Source organism: Hydra vulgaris, chromosome 02, assembly GCF_038396675.1.
Source record: "Hydra vulgaris chromosome 02, alternate assembly HydraT2T_AEP".
NCBI classification, from domain to species: Eukaryota; Metazoa; Cnidaria; class Hydrozoa; order Anthoathecata; family Hydridae; genus Hydra; species Hydra vulgaris.
Genome location: NC_088921.1, coordinates 24456300 through 24479733, shown reverse-complemented (window position 1 = coordinate 24479733; position 23434 = coordinate 24456300). Strand labels below are relative to the sequence as shown.

General features: G+C 27.8%; 1 protein-coding gene across 1 annotated transcript in view; it reads right to left on the bottom strand.

Annotated features, from left to right (window-relative positions):
* Positions 1-23041, bottom strand: part of LOC100198511 (laminin subunit gamma-1) — a 68493-nt gene extending 45452 nt beyond the window's left edge. The window contains exons 1-6 of the mRNA XM_065790385.1: positions 21814-23041; positions 21570-21737; positions 11978-12151; positions 11053-11262; positions 2463-2630; positions 1631-2233 (exon numbers count right to left, since the gene is read on the bottom strand). Coding sequence (XP_065646457.1) covers positions 1631-2233; positions 2463-2630; positions 11053-11262; positions 11978-12151; positions 21570-21737; positions 21814-22837 — 2347 coding nt within the window. The 5' untranslated portion in view covers positions 22838-23041. The remainder of the gene's footprint in view (positions 1-1630; positions 2234-2462; positions 2631-11052; positions 11263-11977; positions 12152-21569; positions 21738-21813) is intronic.
* Between the last annotated feature and the right edge of the window lie 393 nt (positions 23042-23434).

The following is a 23434-nucleotide window of genomic DNA, read 5'->3' as shown; positions in this document are numbered from 1 at the left end:
CAGAAATATTCTCTCATCATTTCTTGCGATCTCAAGCTGGCAAACATTTTATATGGAATACAGTCTCACAGCAGCAAGTGTCAATTTGTTGGTGTGATGCCTCATCACCAAACCTCAAAAACTGTGGCCACCTGAAAACTTTTGGTGAGATCAGAAGACAATATTCCAAACTCGTCAGAGCAGGAGGAGATTTGAGAATATCAAAGGACTTCAAAAATGTTGTTCACTTGCCAATACTCGATTTTCCAGATGACAAGCTTGTCCTTGAGGCTATCCCACCCACGGAGCTTTATTTGCTACTTGGTGTGGTAAATCACTTGATCAAAACTCTTGGTGATCTTTGGCTCGAAGCCAAGCAATAGCCCTCATCACTTCTAATTTTCATCCAGCCTTTCCATGGTGGTCATTTCAATGGGAATGACTGCATGAAGCTCTTAAGAGGTATGACCAAACTCGAATTGCTTTCAGAAAAAGAAAATTTTGCTCAAGCTCATGGTTTCATTCAAACACTTACACTATTCAAGGATGTTGTGACTTCTTGACTTTGGCCAGAATTTGGACCCTGACTACGAATCCAAGATTGCTCAATTCCAACAGAGCTACATTAAACTTCCAATTTCAGCTACCCCTAAAACGCATGCAGTGTTTTTCCATGTGCCTCAGTTCATCAAGACGAAAAAAATGGGATTGGGCCTCTTCAGTGAGCAGGAAACAGAAGCCTTCCACTCAAACTTCAAGGTTCATTGGGATAGGTACAAAAAAGATTCTTCCCACCCCGATTATGCCAAGGATCTCCTGAAATGTGTAACTAAGTATAATAGCAAGAAAATCTAAACTCTGCACTAGAAAGACTTTTTACATAATTTATTTCAGAAAAAAACTGAAACATTTGCTTTCCCATGTGTCTTTCCTTGAAGAGTATTCTATTATCAGAAAGAAAATTGTTATTTGTCTCTTAAGTGAAGTCTTGCAGAAAATAAATGAATAAAAATAAAAAGTATTTTTATAGATCTAGATATCATGTTTTATAAAAATTTCAAAAAAAACAAATAATTTGGTCTTAAAAGCTATCCATAGCGTATATGAAAGGAACACTTTTGGATAAAAACTTAAATGTCAAATAAGTCCGTTGGATTTTAATGCAGGATTTTGAAATTACTCATTTTTTGCTACAATTAGTATACACAATTACCACCTAAAAGGATTTTTATAGGGTGTTTTATTGATATTAGGACCCCAAATCTACAAACCATGTTGTTTATTTTATTAAGGTGTCACTCCAATGACTAGTTTTTAACTAAATGAGTGACACCGAACCTAATTTTGTGAAATTATAAATCACTTTGTAATTATTTCAACTTTATGGTTAAATAAATGGATTTAAAAAAATTATTTTACTTTTTTTTCAATTTCTTCATAATTTTAATTATAAAATAATAAAGACATACAATTTTAAAAAATTAACATTTAAAAATCTACATTTGTCATTTGATTAAATTAAAACTGAAAACTTTTATTATTTTTAATATTATACTAAAATAATAATAATAATAATAAAAATAACAATAATAAAAAGGTGTTGTTATAAATACTAGTTAGCTCAATTTATTAAGATATAGAAACTAAATACCTAAAGCTCTTCCATAAACTTCTAAATCAATAGTAAATGTATGCAGTTTACAAAAACCTGGTAAATTGTAAGTAGTTTCCAGATTTTTAGAAGCTTCAAAGCAATTTTTAATTTCATTTTGAATATTATTTAAAGAATAACTTTTAAAATAAGAAGTCAAATTATAATCAATCATCACAGATAATGAATCCATTAAAAAAGGCCAGGGATTGCCAAAAAGTCCTGATTCCTCATCATAATAGAGTGAAAATGTGTAGATAACATTCTGCTTTAGTAAAAAAGAGCTTTTTGAAGCCACACTGTTATCGTTCCCTATATTTAAATCTGCAATACTAAAAACAGCATTTTGAACCTCAATATTATTTTCGTCGAAAATTTTTCCAACTAATTCCCATTTTTCTGGTTGATCACCAGAAGTTAAATAAAATTGCATATCATTTTTTCCGTCCCAGTCCACATTTTCCCTACCACTGGGGAGGATAGAAGAATACCAATCAAGATTAAACAAACTGTAGCGCAACATAATAAAATAATAAGCATTGGTAGGAACTTGGAATTGAAACGATATCCATTGACCATAATCAAGCTTTATGAAACCAAACCCTGCAGAAATAAGTTAATTAAAATAAGAAAAAAGGAATAAAAAATATCAATATCTATAATTAATTTTAAAGTTAAGTAAAAGATGAGTACATTTTAGTAAAATTGAAATTAATAATGTAATACTATAATATAGTTGATAACAAGTAACAGTTATAGGTAGTTTATACATATAGTTACATATTTATCAAAATAAAAAAAACTCTAAGTTTTCTTTAAAAAAAAAAACTACCTGTGTGGTATTTGGCATAGTTGCGAGCCAAATAATATGTTGAAAATGTACCATTAGGTGACAAAAACTCAGGCTCAAACTTCAAGTAGGTGAAATTAGGAAAAAAATAACCAGAATCAACCATATCACACTTTAAACCAATTACACCTGGTTTACATGAACACGCTCCTAAAAACAACAAAAACAACAAAAAGTAAGCAAAAAATATAAATAAACTTTAATGATGTTTAAGGTTACAAAAATTGTAAAAGAAAAAAAAATTCATAAATAATTAGTATTAATAAATGTTCAAAGCATTTCTTTAAAGTTCAACTTAAACATATGTTCATGCAAAAAATTCACGTTTATTTTTAATTAATGCTTAAATAGCAAGACATATAATTGTAAATATTAAAAGATGTGATTTATAACAGCTTTTACAATAATTATTTACAAATTACTTTTAATTATGATATTTAAAATTATATAAACAAACATAATTGTTAATATAATGGAAATTTTTTTTTGTATATTAAATATTTTTAATTTTGACAATTGCTATTAGAGAGATCAACATTTATGCACAATCAAGAACAAGTTTTGTTTGTTTGCTTTGTTTGTTGTTGTTTATTTTTTTTTGTGCAAAACTTTAGCTTAACTTGACAAAATGGAAATAAATGAAAAACAAAAACAAATTTAAAATTGATTCTAGAATTTTGGAAATTTTCATCAACCAGTTGCACAATGGACGAGATTGAGCTGGTTAGCAAACTAGAACCATTTTTTTTTATTAATGGAGCGTTTGCAGTCTACCGACAGTTTGCAGAAATTGAAAATGTTGAAAAATAAAGGAGGCATTGTTAAAAGCATTTGTTGTTAATAAATTTACAGTCTAAGAGCGGATTGTCACACAAAAGAATTAGACATAGACAGCATCGATGCATTAGTTTATTTATTGACATAACTGTGCAAACTAATCACATTGATTTTTGGTCAAGACAGAAACTGTGTGTGCTTTCACTTCAAGACTCCCTGAAAATGTTTGATGAATGCTGAGGCCAAGATCAGGTATAAATGGCCTTACAACCATACAAATCTTTGTGCAAGTAAGTGCGTCTATGATTTAAAAAAATTAAAATAAGACAAACCAAAAATTTATGAATCTATAAAAACAAAAACATAGTGATTCCGACTAACCATTTTTAAAAAGTTTATTTTTTTGAAGGAACTGCAGCAATGAAAATAGCAATCAAAATAGCAAGGAGAAGAAACAGAAAACATGTAAATAAAGCACCATGTTACTGATTTCAAGAGTATGGATGTGGAGTCAAGAGTATGAATATGAAGAAAAACTAAAAGAGTAAAAAGATTTCGCTGTTGCAAAGCATAGCAATCTTAAGTTTATTTTTGGTAAAATTTACTTTTTTGGTTTAAAATATTTCTTAAGTGCACAAAAGCCATCTCACAAAGCATGGAACCAAAAATTGATTCAACTTTTGCAACTATGAGTAAAATTCAAATATCTTATGCCCTGAAAAAAATAATTAAGAGACATTGTTGCTACAAAACTAAACTATCCCAAGTCCATTTTTTGGCGAAAAAAGACTTTTTTGGTTTAAAATACTTAACACATATAATAAATAACATTAAATACCCTTTTCTCAGAACAGCAAAAATGGACTTAAGATTTGGATTCTTGTTTTGCAGCAACAGTATTTGTACCTACATTTTCCCTATGCAATTAGTAATTTAAACAACAATACACATGTGTTCTTCAGGATATGCTAATTGAATTGAGGTGTACATGCTGCAGCATTTATTTAAAAAATTCAAAAAAGTATTAAAAAATAACTTAGCATGGTAACTGTGAATGAACAACAATGTTTGAGCAGTGACCATGTTATTATTTATATAAAAAAGAAAGAGACTACAACTAGTATTCAGAAAGCTGAACATGCAATCATAGCAAACATTGATCTGTGTGCTGAAAAACTTCAAGGAGTAATGGACAATTTAGAGAATATTTCAATAAATGATTTATCTTCAGCTCACATGCAACTAAAAATAGTTAAAAAAAAAACAAAAAAAACTTGTGGACAAAAGCTTTGTTTAATAAGGTTTGGACTTAATTTAACATATTCTATTTATTTTTAAAAAATGAAATGGAACTTTTAGTTTGTAAATTTTGTCAGCTGACTTTTTTTCTTTTCCAGAAAGAATCAGAAATATTTTAAAATTCTTTCAAAAGAAGTTTGGGATGTTTATGGTAATTAGGTGTATGTAAGATTGAGAAAGATATATGTACGATTGAGAAAGATATATGTAAGATTGAGAAAGATTTATGTAAGATTGAGAAAGATATATGTAAGATTGAGACAGATAAATGTAAGATTGAGTTTGTCGTGAACTAAAATCTGTAAAACTAACAGACTTTCAGTTGTTTGATGGATATTGTAAATGGTAAAAATGGCAATATAGCATTGTATGATGGAAAGCTTTATTATTTATGCTTTATTATTATTATTATGCTTTATTATGAAAAGGCTTTATTCAAAAAAAATGCTGATAGAAAGTTTTGAAATAAACTTGAAAAGCAAATGTTTTTATCAATAAAAATAAATATAGTGTTTTTTTGTAATAATAAATAAAACAAAAACCTTTTTATAATGATAGTTTATTAACACTAGTGGTAATTATCAAAGTTAATAGCAACATAGTTAAAGAACCTTGTTGGTTTAGAAAAAGGTAGCGCAACACATGTAAACATGTTGGACACAATGCAGTAATCAAGTAGATTGTAAACTATAGATGCACTAATCAATTAATCTGTAGAACTGATCCATCAGTTAGCAGAGAAAAAGTTAAAAAAATGATTTTAAAATGTTTGCCAATCAATTTAAGTTCAAGTTTAATACATTGGTCAAAAAAGAAAATTGAAGGAAAAAAGAACTTAGCAATGACTTGGCATAGATATAACTCAATATGAGGGACAACAGTAGTATCTTAAATGTGAATCTACACAGTATGTAATATGGATTTTAAAGATTGAACGTAAGTTTGGTGAAATAAAAATGCCTTTAATTTGGGATTTAAAAGCAATCTTTCTCAAATAAGTCTAAATAAAATTATAATGGAAAATAATAAGGCAATTTGAAGCACATTTGTTTTAAACATTACAAATAAATGAAAATTTAAACTTTCTTTTAGATTCACCTAAATAGCATGAAGAAACAAAACATTGAGTTGTTAAAAGAACGGAAAATAGATTTTGATACTTGGAGCAGCTAATTGGTCAATCCAAAAGATAGTAAGTCCTTTACTGCACTTGTAATTGTATCAATACAAATAATAAAAAACAAAACACAAAAAATCAAAAAATGCAGAAAATATATAAAAAAATAACAAATACTTCAAACTTGTTAATAAAGCATAAGTAAAATGCTTATATAGTCTATTCAATACTCAAAACAATACTGGAAAAATTACCAGAATTATCTCAAAGCAAACGGCAAAAGCAAACTAAATGCTCTGACACATACATGGCCCAAGTCCTGTAAGAGTTAAAGCCAACTTAGATAAACATTTAAAAGATGATAAACATCTATTTGTTGTGCTTCCAGAAAAAAAAACATACATAAATACATACATACACACATATATGCATACATGCATACATACATACATACATACATACATACATACATACATACATACATACATACATGCATACATACATACATACATACATACATACATACATACATACATACATACATACATACATACATACATACATACATACATACATACATACATACATACATACATACATACATACATACATACATACATACATACATACATACATACATACATACATACATACATACATACACACACACATACATACATACAAAACTTTTTTGTTTTGTAATGTTAGATTAAGATATTTTTTAAGCAGTTTAATAAATGAAGTAATTAACATTTTAAAAACTGCATAAATTAAAAAGGTTTGAATAACAATTATCTAAAATATATTTATTAATTACAAATAGAACAAAATCAAGAAATATTAAAAAGTTTAATTTTTTTAAGTTAACCTTTTTAATTTGTTTTATATAACAATTAGCTTTACTTTAACAATTAGCTGTTCCAAGTATCGAAATCTTTTTTTCCGTTTTTTTAACAACTTTATGTTCTGTTTCTTGATGCTATTTAGGCAAACCTAAAGGAAAGTTTATACTTTCATTTATTTGTAATGCTTACTTCATTAATTTTGATACTGACTAGTTTTGCTTATCTTTATAGCATACAACTTTTTTAGAAAAAGAAGAAAAAATTAAGAATAAAAAAACATATATTGTTTCTACATGCCAAACCCTCAGTCAATGTAGCAGTACTTCTCTGCAGCAGCAGGCTATAAAATAATCAATGTATGTAAAAAAGCCCTCGGCAGCAGGCTATTTCAGTGTGGCTATTTCACAGGGCTTATCTAAACACACATTTATTGTTATATATATATATATATATATATATATATATATATATATATATATATATATATATATATATATATATATATATGAAAAATTATATACATATATATATACATGAAAAATTTGTAGTAGATGAAACAAAAAGTATTTTATTGTATTAACTGTTTTTAGGATGAAGGTGAATGGAAACCAATAAATAATCCTATCGGAAAATACAACTTGGTTAAACTTCCAAGATTTGCAATGGAACTAGTCAGAAACGAGTGTTCATCAAACGTAGGTGCAGCCCTTGCAAATGCTTTACTATATGACATAAAATATCTCCTGAAAAATGATGTTGATATAAAAAATATTTTGATTGATAAATGCAAAGTAGATAGGGCCAAGTCAATAGTTAAAATTGTTAGTGAAGATGTGGACTCAGAACAAAAAAAACAGTTAATTTGTCTTGGGGTTGATAGCAAGCTCGATCAGATAACTAAAACAAGTAAAGTAATAAACTCACCTCAAGGTGAAGTACTAAAGAAATGCATTGAACCTGAACATCACCTCACATTTACCTATGAAGATGGAGAATCAAGTGGAAATGATTTGACTCATAGGACGATTCCTGTCACTGGTGCTACAGGCTTAGTTCTTGCTACCGAAAGCTTCAGTGTTTTACAAGAACATAACAGTTTGGAAAGTATACAAGCTGTTCTTCTTGATAATACTGCTACCAATACTGGACGAATAAGTGGCTTAGTAAAACTAGAAGGGTTTTTAAAAAAGAAAACTACATCTAATTGGATGCCCCTTACATCAAAATGAACTTCTGTTACGAGCTCTTTTTGTGAAACTTGATGGTGACACAACCGGGCCAAGAAGCTTCAGTGGTCTACTTGGTAAAAGATGTGCTGAAAATATTCAGGATAGAAATCAAGTTTTGTTTGAATGTATTGAAAACCCAATTGTAGATAAATATATTCCAGAAGAAATACTAACAGACCTTAGTTGCGATTAAAGACTTTTATTTGAATATTGCAAAGGAATAGGTATTGGTAAAGTTTCTGATAAATGGGCTGCCTATAAAATTGGACCGCTTAACCATGCAAGGTAGTTAACACTGGCTATTCGTCTTCTTTGTTTGTATACTAGAGACAATCAACCAACCGTTTCTTCAAAAAAACTTGTATATTTTATTGTTCAGGTTTACACTCCAGGGTGGTTCGAAATAAAAAAATCTTCAAAATTTCACGAATCCCCACGCCTTATTTTTTCTACTATTACTAGAATAAATAATCTCCCCTTTAATGATGTTAAACATATTGTTAAAAAAAACATTAAAAACAACGCATTGTGTCTAAAACCTGAAAATATTTTTTATGCTATGCTAAAAGATCATGACAGCAATATACGAAACTTTGGTTTTCAAATCTTACTGGCTCTAAGGCAAAGGCATTTTTTTTATAATTAACTAAAATAAATTTAAAAAAAAAGACTCGTAAAATGTTGTAATTGCCTTTGATTTATATTTATAGAGTAAACAACAAAAGTTTGGAAGCAAATTTGAAGAAAATTCCAGAAATTAATTTTAATGCTAATCATTGGTATGAGTTATTTGACATCATCAATACTAAATTTACAGAGCCCCCAACAACACAAAATTTTTCAATTGAGCAAATCCAATATATGATTGACAATAATGTTGAACCTTAAATCCCTGACTTTCCATCTCACTCCCAGAGTGTTGAGCGAGCGGTAAAACTTGTGTCAGAAGCATCCCAATATGTCTATGGATTCGAGAATCGACACAGCTGCATTTTAACTAAACTACTTAGCAAGAAGATGCATAAACCATATGTTTGAAAAGGGCATTATTTCCATTCTTATGATGATATTTTTTAATTAAAAATGATTTCCTAAATATACATAACCATGTTAAAAATGTTTTAAACTGTAAAAATAATGTTTATTTTGATATTCTTATGTAAATATAAGAATAAAAGTTTCACTTTTTTAATTTTCAAATAGTTAACAAGTTGTTATAAAATTAGCTTAATTGTTATAAGTTATTATAAACTTAAATCATTCAGAAATGCAGTTAATTTAAAAAAAAATTAAATATGAACATATTTAAAACGTCAATTTTTGCATATAACGCCTTTTAAGGTGTTTTTTGGCATAATCCTACAAATCTTAGAATTTAAATCCGCAAGCGATTCTTTATCCAAAATATATATATATATATATATATATATATATATATATATATATATATATATATATATATATATATATATATATATATATATATATATATATATATATATATAAATTAGTAAAAACACTTGTCTAATTTTTCTTTCTTCTACACAGTGTTTCTCCATCTGTAGGTTCATCAGGAACTCAGAACATCAGTTCCTAATAAACCTACTGGTGGAGAAACACTGTGTAGAAGAAAGAAAAAATTAGATAAGTGTTTTTACTAATTTATTATTGCTGTGTTCTTTAAGAACATTGAGCACTCTCTTTGTAGAATACACTAACATAATTTATATATTTATATATATATATATATATATATATATATATATATATATATATATATATATATATATATATATATATATATATATATATATATATGTATATATATATATATATATATATATATATATATATATATATATATATATATTAATTCAATGTAGTTTTAAGATTTCTATTGTTCTTTTGCTACATAATATAATAAAGAAATATTTGTTACTTTTGATTAAAAACAAGAAGTTAAACATTCTTTCTTTTAACTTTCTTTGCAACACTTAAATAATATATATGCACTTAAATATAACACTTAAGTGATATAAACACATAGCATTTATTACAAGTATGCATGGTTGAAGAATGCCTAGATAAATTATATACATAATTAAGATATAACTTTTGCAAAAGCTGAATTATGCAAAAACTAAAAGAAAAAGTTTCTTTTAATTAAACTTAAAACATCGACAACTTTTTTGTGGTTGTTTTTATTTTCATGCCTCCCAAAACCACTGTATAGATGAGCCCTCAATTTAAAAGAACGCTCATCAATACTTTGATTCAATCTCCACATTTTAAAGGACCTCCGTGAGAGAGGTGATTCAAAGTTCAATAAAATGACAAACATACTTGTTGGGTAAGTCACGCATGAACTAATATTATTACTACTACTATATTATTTATTTATTGTTTTCTTGGAAAAAGAAGAAAAAAACCAAGAATAATGAAAAAAATGAACTATAAATATTTTAATTATTTACTTTTTCGACAAACATATTCTTGTTTATTGAAAAATATCTTGTTTAATTGTATGCAATAATACAATAATTAAGTGTGATTAAATAATAATTATTAAGAATCCTTTAATACAAATGCAAACCTCTTATCATTGCATAAAAGTTGTATAATCAATGATCCAGGTCATATTTGAAAAACCTGGAATTTATTTCAGGATTTTTTAAGCTGCTAGAATTCTTAATATTTTTGTAATTTTTCTTATTTACTGTATGAATATGACTTAAAAAGTTAAAAAACAAATATACTACAAAAATATATTTAAATTTGTATTTACAAAAACATTTTGGAAATCCAGAAAAACTAAAAGTTAAAAGAAATATCTGGAATTCTAGATATATCCGGAAAAAGATAACTCCTGTATAATAAAATAGAAAATCAGAGTATAAAAAATTAGAAAATCAATGAATTTTTTTTAAATTTTACTACAAAAATTCGAGATAAAATTTCTTAATTTAGAAAAATCCACTAAGTAACACCATAAAAGTAACTAATATAAATATAAATAAGTTTTATAAGTAATATAAATAAATATAACTAATATAAATCAAAGTAACTAATATAAATATAAATAATATAATATAATATAAATAAATATAAATTATATAAATAAAAGTAACTAATATAAAGGCCATAAAAGTAACTAATATTTCATTGTATTTAAGCAAAGCTTTAGAAAAAATTGCATTTTATAAAGTTTAAAATTTAATTTTCACTTATGAAACTGTTGTGAATGTAAAGCCAGGTTGGGTTGACTTTATGAAAAAATATATATTACAAAGTAGCTCAAAACATACCAGAAGATTTATCGCAAGATGGAAAAGATCCACCAACATTGCAAGGGCAAGGCACACAGTCTTTTTTGATTGATGTTGGAAATATATAATAACCATCTTTGCAAGTATCACAAGCTCTTCCAGTAATAAAAGACTTGCAAAAACAGTTCCCAGTATATGGATCACATAACTGATTACTATTTAGCGTCCCCAACGAATTACATGAGCAATCTGTAATTTTAAAAATACACTTACAACTTAAACATATATATAAAAAAAAAAGTTTTATAATCAAACATACAAAAAAATATAAATACTAAATAAAATATTAAATGTTGAAAAAAAAAAAAAGGAAAAAATACTTTAAAGCATTGTTACATTTTTGCTAAGTGAAATTACAAATAGAAAAAAGAAATAAAGGGAGTTGTTAATATTAGAAGAAAGACTTTATACGCATATCAAAAAGTTTTTTTTGATTGAAGTTTATATCTGGCTGTATAAAAAAATTGTATCAATTTTCTTCATGAAGCTCTTTTCATCTATTGTTAACAACAATGACATGGTTAACAACAAACATAATAATTACATATATATATATATATATATATATATATATATATATATATATATATATATATATATATATATATATATATATATATATATATATATATATATATATATATATATATATATATATTATATATATATATATATATATATATATATATATATATATATATATATATATATATATATATATATGTATATATATATATATGTATATTTATATATATATGTATATATATATATATATATGTATATATATATATATATATATGTATATATATATATATGTATATATATACATGTATATATATATGTGTATAGTTATATTTGTTGCAGTTGTTGTATAAATTGTGTGTAAAATATTCAATACTAATACCTATGCAAGCTCCATCACTCAATTTGCTATACCCCCATTTACCAGGTATACATTGATCACAACGACGCCCATATATACCATTTTTACAATTGCACTGCCCTAGTTGTTGTGTCCCTGTAGGGCTTTGCAAACATTTTCCATCATCAGTAATTCCAGGTGGGTAGCAATCACAAGCTAAATAATTGCATAGAGTTTAATTAAAAAGTAATTTAATTCATATTATATTGACTTAGAATTAATTTAATTTAAACAGGTTAAATTAGTTTTTGTTTTAGAAATAGTTGAAGCAAGTTCATTAAACAACTTTGTTAAAACTTTACTACTAATATTAGTAATAATTGCTTATAATATAAGTAATAAATAATTCATAAATGTGATTGTTTGTACATCTATTTTAATAGTATCAATAATGCCATTTTTAATAACATTAGCAAATTTGTTAATTTTTTTTTCCTATATTTCTTAGTAATATTTTGAACACTTTATAAGACTATTTGTGTTTTTGCAGTGAAGTTTAATGTTTACTTTCTTGTATCAAGATCTATTGTAATATACTTTTATCAAAAATAAAAATATAATTATGATAATATTTAGTAAAATAAAAGTTTCAAAAATTCTAAAATAATAGAACAAATTTGAAAATAAATTTTTCTCTGAGATTCTAATAAATTCTAAATATTTAATTTAAAATATTAAATATGAAGTTACAATAATTTTGGTGTTTAATGATATTTTGTGCATTTATAATAAAATTTATATAAATTTTATATGCTCATAATTATACAAATTCTATATGCGTTAGGCCAGGTTGATTTTGGGACAGAGTTATTGGGCAAAGGTAAATGAGGGAGTAACTAACCACTTAGAAGCAAATTAAACCCTACTCTGTTAGAATGATTTTAAAAATAGGGAGAAACTGCTCTCTTGCTATTTTGCTATTCATGCGTAAATGCATCAAACATTTGGCAGTTTTGAACAAGGATGGCTGCAAGTCAATATTAATTAGCTACGCACTTGCCTAATTTTTTTTAAACTTTCACAACTTGCTAAGGACACACAATAAAGGTTAGTTTAAAAAGATAAACACCTTTAATTTTAATATTAAATAAGTTCAAAATAGATATTTTTGATACTAACTAAAAGTTATTTACTGTCTATCTGTAAACAGTTATGAGGGTGGTCAAATAATTGTCAAATAAATAATCAGAAAACTTCAAAAACTTAGTAATTGACAATTACTTAATTTTTACTCCTTAATTCTTTTTTTTATCTTAACTAATTGTAGTATGCATGTTATGAGGGTGGTCAGTAATGTCAAATAAAATAAGTTGTTATGAGGGTAGTTAAATAAAATAATCAGAAAAATTCAAAAAATTAGTAATTGACCAGGGCAGTCAATTACTTCTAAATTCCTTTGTTTATCTAAACTCATTGTAATATGCATGTTTTATGTTTTTATGATTTATTAGGCCATTATTTTTATTTTTTGAATAAGGAAGAACAGCTTAAAAGAAAAGAAAGAAGAGAAAATGAATTAGAGTGAGAAGGAATAAAAGGAAAAGTAAGCAAAAAATCAAGAAACGGTATAAAGAATTATTGATTTCCATTCCTGCTTAGCAATAGTGAAGATTCTGACTGGTATGAAGATTCTTCAGATAAACATACAAATACTCTGGAAAAGGATGACTTTTTAATTGTAGAGTATGAAGGGAGCAATTTTCAGAGAAATTAATGCAAGTTGTGACTGATGGCTATGAGAAAGCCACAATTGTTAAGGGTAGCATTTTTTATCTATGACCAGATGAGCTCGTATATATAAGGGAACAATTACAAGGGAAAATCCCATCCAAACTGGTAATGTAGATCATACTTTATACCAGAAATTAATGCTTATTCATCATTTCATTTCTAAAAAAATGTTATATTTGCGCTACATCACTACGAGTATTTAATGTCTTTGCAATGTTATACTCACTGAAATAAATAATAGGTTTTGTTTTTTGAGGAGAGCTAATTTTTGTAGTATATCATAGTATAAAAATCATGTTTTTAAAAAGTTTCTTATTTTTAAATTTATTCGATAATAATATAGTATGCTCGCGATGCTCCTGGAACTTATTCAAATTTCCCGCTTATTCGAAGTAATTTTCATTCCCCGTGAATTTTCCTCTACAAACTCATGCTTAGGTCGTCCATAAAGTACGAACGCCAAAAATTTTGAAATTTAACCTCTCCCCTCCCCCATGTTGCTATGCGTATACTTTTAAGTCCCCACCCCCCTTAAAAAGTACGTACGTTTTCAAACACCCCCCCCCCCCCAAACTTTTTTTTTACGATAAAAAAGTTTAATGGAAAATAAAAAAGGTGGAGGAGAACCTTAGATTTATACGAACCCAAAGCCCTTTGTTTGTGCCACAGGATACCAATTTAAAAAACGTTTTCAAATATATATACAAATATTAATTTTATTAAAGCTAAGTAACAATTTGCTAATGTGTTTGCTTGGTCGAGAGGTAAATGTTAAAGACTTCGAAATTGGAAACCGGAGTTCCATTCCCGGTCAAGGGTGCTGTATTATTTTTTGTTTTATTGACAAATCAAATGAAAATAAACTATACTATATATTTAGACGGACGTTTTTTCAGGCAGTATATAAGGCATGTGGCATGTGTCTATGGGCACAAATGCCACCCCTTTACAAATACAAAAGTTATGACCATGCAAAATTTACACCAATTTACAATAACATTTTTTTGGGGGGGGTGGGGAGAGATGTTTGAAAATTTGTAAGATCATAACTTTTGCTATTTACAAAATTTTTCTACAAAATTTAAAATCTGTCAATAAATTTATATTTAGTTTTAGATAGTAAATTTGAAAATTTTACTACATTAGTGCCCTCATGTTTGGGCAGAGGGGCAAGTGTTTTAGGGCTTTTTTGTTCCCAGGCTTCCGCCATCCCAATATTTTGCAAGGCCTCCTCATTTGGCATAGGTATAAACATACTTAAGTTTAGAGCTTGCACAATGTGTACAAGTCTCCTATCTGAAACATTAAAAAAACCTGCGGGCGCCCATGCAAGTGTGTGCATAGAGGGAAACTCTACTCCCTTTACCATACATATTTTTATGTTGGCAAACTAGTAACTAGGATCTTTAGTCGGAATTTTAACTTTTCTATTGATTAGCTGGTTAATTTTGATAAATTAGAAAATCAAAGTACGTAATTTTAAATTGAACCCTTCTCCTCCTCCTCTCCCCCCTCCCCCTTACGTCTTCGTATGCTTTTTGAAGATCTCCCCCCTATGAGTGTACGTACTTTTTGGACGACCCATTATATCCATCAGTTATTCAATGCAGCCATTCAAAATTTTGTTTTTTCGATATTTCGTAATTCGAAAGTAATTTTTTGCTTCCCTTGAGTAACACCCCGTCAGCTATACGAAGTTTTTCTTCGGTTCATTGCATTGCATTTTGAAATATAACTTTATCGAATGTAATCAAAATATATAAATGTATTTACAAGGAACCCAACTGCAAAACTCGCAAAAATCACAAAAAAAAATTTTTTAGTTAACTTTATTTCCACATTCTATATTCTAAAATCTATAATCTATTCAAATATTAACCTAATTAAAAACATTTGGTCATAAAAATGAACAACGAAAATATCAATTTCTGTTGAAGCACAACTGAGAGAAATTTAGTTTTTCACTATTTTCTCAAAATCTCTAGGCTTCTCATATGTATAAAAACTAAAATATAAAAAAAATTGAACGCATTAAACGTAGTGCAGTGAAAACTTCAACTCGGCGGTCTACGCAAAAGAAGGCAGTACAAATTATCAATGATAAATATCTTGCTTTTAAATATTTGGAAAAAAGTCAAACTAAAAAGAATGTAGCCAAAAAGTTAGAGTTCCTCAAAACACTTTAGTTTACTGTATTAAGTATAAAAAAAAATAATCATCATTAAGAGTCTAGTCAATTTGGGGTAAAGAGACAAAACTTAACTTTTACCTCTTTACTCCAAAATCTATATTGACGTAATTGTCAACTGCTAATTCTTCATCTTATAAATTGTGGTTTATTAGATGAAGAATTAGCTGTTGACAATTACGTCAATATAGATTTTTACTCTCTATTTTTGTTGAAATTGAAATTTAGTAGACGTAGCGCAATAGTTTGGGTTCTTGAAGTTAGGCCCAGTGTTCAAGGCGAGCTCTGGGCATGTTTTCCGTTATCGATAAAGAAGGAGTCGTGAACTTCTTAATTAAATGCTATTCCTTAGTGCCACGTAATAAGACCGTTAGGACTTTTTAAGGAACCTAAAATAAAAATTAAAAAAAGAAATTTATTGTAACTTGAAATAAGTCATTTTAATGAGAATTTTCAGTTATTCGAAGTAAATTCTTATTCCCCTAGGAGGTTCGAATAACTGGGAGTTTACTGTATTCCATATTTTTTTTTATAAAAGTTGGCACAAAAAAAAATTTTTGCCGACTTTTATCAAAAAAAATATTTTACTTTTATCAAAAAAATTGTTTCACTTTTTTGGCGTTTTTTTGCTATAGTTTTTCAAACAACTTTTTCAAACCATATATCTTAATTTTTTTTTAAATCAATATACGGTTTCACGTCATCTTAAATCCAAGGTTGTTGTTTTTTTTTTTCAGATATATAGAGCCCCGTCATATTATGGGTGTAGTTTCCTAAAAAATTGGTGCGTAATGGAAAGCTAAAATTTTTATCAAATTTTTAGTTGTATTAAGTTGCACTTAACTAGCTCATGAGCCGTCTTCTAAAAAGAATGTAAAATCGACCTAATGTGTGTATATTCTTAACTTGCCGTAAAAAAGCAAGCCAAAAATTTTGACCCAACATTTGTAATTCGACAAAGACAGGTATCAGACCATACGACAGAATGGCGTTGGTAATGAATATGTAAATAATTTAAAATTGTTTCACGCCAACCTAAACATTATGGGCATTCTCACAACACTTTACAAGAAAAATAAATTTGTCTAAAAATTTAATAAATAATCTCTTAGATTTCCTTTTAGTTATATTTTTGATTGTAACAGGAAATCTATTACTAAACATTTGTTTTACAGTAACCCTTAAGTAATCTTAAAGTCTTTGTTAAATTTATTTTACTCTTTATAACTATTTATAGCTTGAAGCTTTAAATAATATTAATAAATTTTGTACATCTGTTTTGAATTTTTAAAATGTCGAAGAAAAGTATAATGTTAAATTATCTACAATGAGAGTATCTGGAAAACCTTTTTCATATCAGGTACAGAGGCGGTTCCACAAATAAAATGAGGAGGAGGTGAATCCTTAAAAAGTACTAACTGGGTCCTTAAAAAACTAACTATAACTTCAAAATCACCTGTTTTGGGGAGATGTCACCCCACCACCACCACCACCACCCACACGACATACGTCAATTGCCTCTGATCAGGTATATCTTAAAATACATGCTTTACATTAATTATTTTTAAATGTTCAGCAAATATAAGACCAAGATAGTGAGTTCCCAACATCTAAAGTCAACATCAAGAAAAGTATGACAAAAATCTTGCTTAGTAAATAGCAGTATCAATGTATACAAAAAAAAAACAACCGTATCAAGGAACATCGTAAAGTTTTAAAAGTTTTTTAAGTCGGCTTCCTCAACTGTTGGTATACCTACTATTATGAAGTGCCTTCCAATAAAAAGCATTTCAATAGTTTGTTTTTTAGTTTCTTCCCAAGTTTTTGATCGTCTTCAATAGTTTTTAATATAGTTCGACAAAAAGTCTGCAATGGTTTGTTTTCTAACATAGTAAATCTTCACTTAAGAATTTTTTTCCTTAGAAACTCCATTGGAAGTTTTATGCTCACATCAGATACGTCTAAATATGATTGAGCTAATTGTTTCCACTTAAACATGTGCTTTTTTATACTCTTCTCCTGGTCTTTCAGCATCTATGCTTTTGCATTCACTACTGTCTAGATTAAGAGACTAAACTCCTTGGCCAGTTAACCTCCCCCCCCCTCCTTCGCCCTCAAAAAAAAAAAAAGCGCTTATGCAAAAAATAGTTGTGTTGGAAAAATATGGAAAGGAATAAAATTGATTTAGTGGAGTTAAGAGTAAAAGTGAGTTAAAGATGCATGAGTTTAAACTAATCTAAATCAAATAATTGCTCATAAAGACGAGACAATTTGACCAATCAGGCAACTTAAAATCCGACCAATCAGGCAACTAAATGATCAGAGTTTGAACTTAAAGCTAAAAAAAGAAGAGCTATCTTATCAAATAATCATTTTACGTAATCAAATTTCTAATAAAAATGCCATTATTCAAATTCTGATTTTAAAGAAGACAGTTGGGCATATACAGCACAAAAACAGAGCATCAGATATGCCAAAGTTTACTCATTTAATATTAAGGCTTAATAGATGACATTGTTTGTATTTACTCTTTCAATTTACTCATTTAATATTAATGCTCCGTAAAACCATTGTTATAAATAAGGTGTTTTATAGTATTACCACCGCAATTACCCTTCCTAAAACACAACTATATTATTTGCAAGTGATTTTGAATTAAATAATAAAAAGTTTGTGAATATAAAAGTAATCCTAATTATCCTCTAGACACCTGTCTATTTGTACTTCTCACTCTACTATCCTCTTTTTAATGCTAATGTTTCTTTATTGGATCCACTGGATCCATTCATTGGATCCACTGCTACGTGCAGCTTTCCTAAAATGAGTTGCATTTACAAAACGTGGTTTATAGTCGATGTTAACAAAAAAAATTTAATTTAACAATGTTTATTTTAAATTAAAATAAACATGTGTTTTTTTAATAAAAAATAAGTTTTTATTATAGTTTTTAATTTTTAAGTTACTAAAACATTTTTTAAAAATTGGTTTTAAATGTAAGAAAGTTGTAAAGTTGACATCAAACTTGTAAGATGTTAGAAATTGTTGTCTTCCAGTATAACTGTTGATTTTTTTTTTTCATTAAAATAATTTAAGTTCTTTTATTTTCTTTATTCACCTAAAAAAATTAATTTTTATCATATATTTATTAGCCCTGAAAAATTCTCCCTTCCCGGTCCTTTTTAGAAAAATCTCAAGAAGGCTAAACCCTAAAAAACCTAACTTAACCCCATGATTATTTAACTCAGAAAAAACAAACTATATATTATTCCATAAAAAAACACAAGAAGAAAATCTTCCTCTTAAGTTGCCTGACCTTATCTTAAATGATAACTTAATTAAAAAACAAGCCAGTATTAGATTCTTGGGAGTTTTTGTTGATAAGAATTTATCCTGGCTTCTTCAAATAAGATATATTCAATCTAAAATCACTAATATAATTGGTATGATGTATCGAGTTTGCTCATATATCAATAAACAAAGTCTCAAACTAATATATTTTAAACTAATTCATTGCTTCATCAGCTATGCAAACATAACATGGGCGAGTACGCAACCATCAAAACTTAAAAAAATGTATAGTCTACAAAAGCATGCTAGCAGAATCATGTACTCTAAAAATAAGCGTGAACACGCCAAACCTATAATGAAAGATATGAAAATGATGGATGTTTTTAAAATCAGCATTTAATTTTTATGTATCGATTCAATAATAATCTCTTTCCTGCAAACTTTAATAAAAAGTTTGAAATAAACATAAATGAAAACTATTATCTGAGAGCAAATATTAGTAACTCATATAAACTGCCTCAAAACTTTAATAAATATGCGGAATATAGCATTGCATATCGAGGATCAAATATATATGGAATAGTTATCAAAAAGGATTCAAATGTATGGCAAAGTCATTGAGTTCATTTAAGTTTCTATTAAAAAAGGAAATGTTTAAAAATTGATAATCATTTGTGCTTAAAGGGATCACCAAGTAATTTTAACTATTTTAGTATTTATTTTATTTGATCTTTTTTTGATTTACTGATTAGCGCAGCTGTTTTATGCCCATTAGAGTTTTTAATTTAATATCTATATTCTATTAAAAATGTATAAAGGGGCTCTATGAAAAGATTGCGATGACGTATTGTCATTTTCATCTTCTTTGAGCTCCTGTCTGTTTAACTCTTTATTTTATAAAGATCATTGTAGAAAAGAACAGTTTTATTTTTTATTGTATATACAAAAACAAGTTGACAAGATGTTACTGTCTTTTTTGTTTCTACGGACATATTTTTATTTTTTTCTCGTATATATATGTTGGTTATTTATTGTTAAACAGCAACAACAACACAACAACAACAACAAAAAATCCTAATAAGCATTGACTGCTTTAAAGTTTTTGTATTAACTTTTTTTAACTATTTTTATTTTATTTCTATTTTTAGGAATAAAAACCAGAATTATCTTTGTATTCAAATTGACCAATTGACCTAACTAAATAAACTTTCCATAGAAGAACCACTCATTTAAGTACTATTTGAATTACTCTAATCAGTTTTGATTTGAGTTAGGTGCAATTTTTTATGTCGTTGTTGAACATTGATCAGTTATCTATAGAAACGAACATAACAATATTAATGGAATGTAATGATATCCTTTCAATAACTTAAAAAGGTACTTTTACTTAAAATAGCCATGGATTTTAATTTTTTAGTCTTAAAGTTATACGATATAGACACTTTTTTTTCTTTATTACCATTTCAGCGGCTGCTTTACTTCAGTGAGCTGCTCTTCAACATTTCAACTGGTTAAGCCAAAATTTGTTTGCTGGACTCAAAATTTTAGCTCTTTAGTTTGGTCCAAAAGTTTGTACGTTAACTGTTTTGCTATAGCAAAAGAGTACAAGTACACATTAACAGTTTTAGTATACTAAATGTTGTAAGCATATGTTGTAAGCATATGTTGTAAGCATATGTTGTAAGCATATGTTGTAAGCATAATTCAAAATGATCATTCTAAAATTCAATATCCCAAAATATGTTACGCAATGTTACAAAAATCAAATGCATAACTACCGTAGCGCAAACTAGCCACTTTAGATTTAGCGACTTTATTCAAAAAAACTTGACGTATGGGCTCAAAAATTGAGGTCATTAACTAAGTAAGCAACTTAACTTTCATTTTAGTTGAATTTAAAATAATTGTTGCATTGCTGAGTATAGTTTCAAAAAGTCTTTAAAAAATTCACATAAGCAAAATAAAATTTATCTAGAAGACACTTGCATCAGTTTGCTAAGGAGAGTTTAGCTTTTTTTTTGCTCCCAAGAAGGTGTTAATTTATTATATAATTTGGCGTTGAAAAATCAAGTTAAAAGTTTTTTATTAAATTTTAAGGTATAATAGACTTAAAAATAAATTAAGAGAACATTAGTAAAAAATTTAAAGAACATTGGCAATAAAATTCAACTATCTTAGCAAACTGCACACTTTTTGGTTCATACTCAGGTTTAAATGGTTCAACAACCCAAATAAAAGTATGGCCTTTAGAAATTTTACCGTCCAGAAAAACCTGTCGGTTGATCGGCATTTCAAATTATCACTTGACTTCCTTGTTCTTTACAACTCTTATATAAAAATTAAAAAAATATATATATATTTACTTACGAATACAGACATTTTCGTCCCATAAGTCTCTTGAAATGTTTCTATAGTAACCATCAATGCATCGGTCACATTTAACACCGCGCGTATTATGTTGACAATTTTGACAGACTCCTGTTCGCAAAAGGTCACTGTAAACACAGGTTGTAGTGTGTTCGTTGCAATTACATTCTAAAAAACGTTCAACATTTTTTTATAAATAGCTTATAATTAGAATAAAAAACATTAAACAAACAAACAAGCGTACTCTCGCAAGGATTTGCATGAGTTAAATTTCCGGGCATCCATAACCTGTTACTAAACATGGGCAAACACATACTACAGTCATCTCCCATGGTGTTATGATTACAATCACATTTTTCAACACCATCTTGAAAATCACAAAACTCTGAATGACCATTGCAGTTACATCTTGCGTCAACACGTATCTCACTAATTGCATAATAATATTGGCTAAGTGTTGTCTCCTCATTTATAAACTCTCGTCCGTCTGTTCCTGGATATTCTAAACGTAACCGAATATTTGTGGCTTCTAAGTATAAACTAACACTTTTATTGTAGTAATCTTTAGGTGTGTAGCGAGTTCGAGGATCAAAATGAACAACACCGCCGCTACGAGGGAACTCTCCACTGTATTGCTGAGAACAAATTGGTTTAAATGGATCTCGAGGATTTATTTCTGGATCTGGTTGAAGATTGTATGCTGACCGGCAGTTCTTTGCATAAAACTGATATACATCCCATGTTTTTCCAAAGTCCCTTGAACGTTCTATTACCATTTGCTTTGGTCTCTCTGTATAAAAAGTCACATATACTCCTCCGCTAATTAAATAACTCTTGCCTATTGTAAGTGTAATGTTAACTTTTAATGGTTCAAACATCCTGGAAATTCCATTTTGGTTTGACTGCCACCATGTTTGTGACTGCCACCAGGTTATTTTGCTATTAGCAACAGCATCATTAATATTTTCAACCGGGTGGCTGTTAGCTGGGTCAGATGCGTCACATATCTCGCAAGCTCTTTCTGGACCTATATAACAAAACCCTTCGGGAGGTGAACCACATGTGTTAGTAGCATCTAGTTTACGTTTAAATGCAGCATTAATTGGAGAAGTTATACAAGTAATTGCCTGTCCTTTTTCGTCGTAACATGCAGTTGCGCAATAACGAGCCAAATAAAGCAAAATACCTAAAAGCATTATGTGCTGTGAATGGGAAAGACCTCTGCGCACATCTTCGTCTAATTTTAGTAACATATCTAAAAAGCCCATCTTGTATCTTGTAAGCTTCTCAATTAATTATAATTGTTCTAATTTTTACTTAATTTACCAACAAACTTGTAATGTTTACAAAACCGTCATTATTAAAATCTACATGCAACAAATAAATCAATTAAAATTGTTAAAATTGATAGTGCTTCGATTTTTTGCACAGCTGCTCTCGTAAGGTGAATAAAATAAAATGAGTTTTGAATCGAAGCCTGTATAGTTTAAAGTCCAATTGAAGTTGTTAGCGTCTAAAGTGATTTTACTTGGATTCATTGAAATTCATCAATTTGTTATTCTCTATTTACTAAAATCAATTTGTTATTCTCTATTTACTGAAAGCTTATCAAAATGCTAAAAAAAATTAATTTCGAATTTTTTTTGTGTGTGTATGCAAGCTAAAATAATTTTCTAGTTAGCAATATTTTTTTCAATTCTTTTAAAAAATTATTTATTTTATTTATTTATTTCTACATTTCACTTAAATATGTGTCTTAAATTTTCCATTTGTTTATTGTTAAAACATGCTTTAACCTTTTAAGGCTTTAAAATCTGGATAGGATTAGATTTTTCACATCTTTCATCCGGCTAATGCGTTTCATT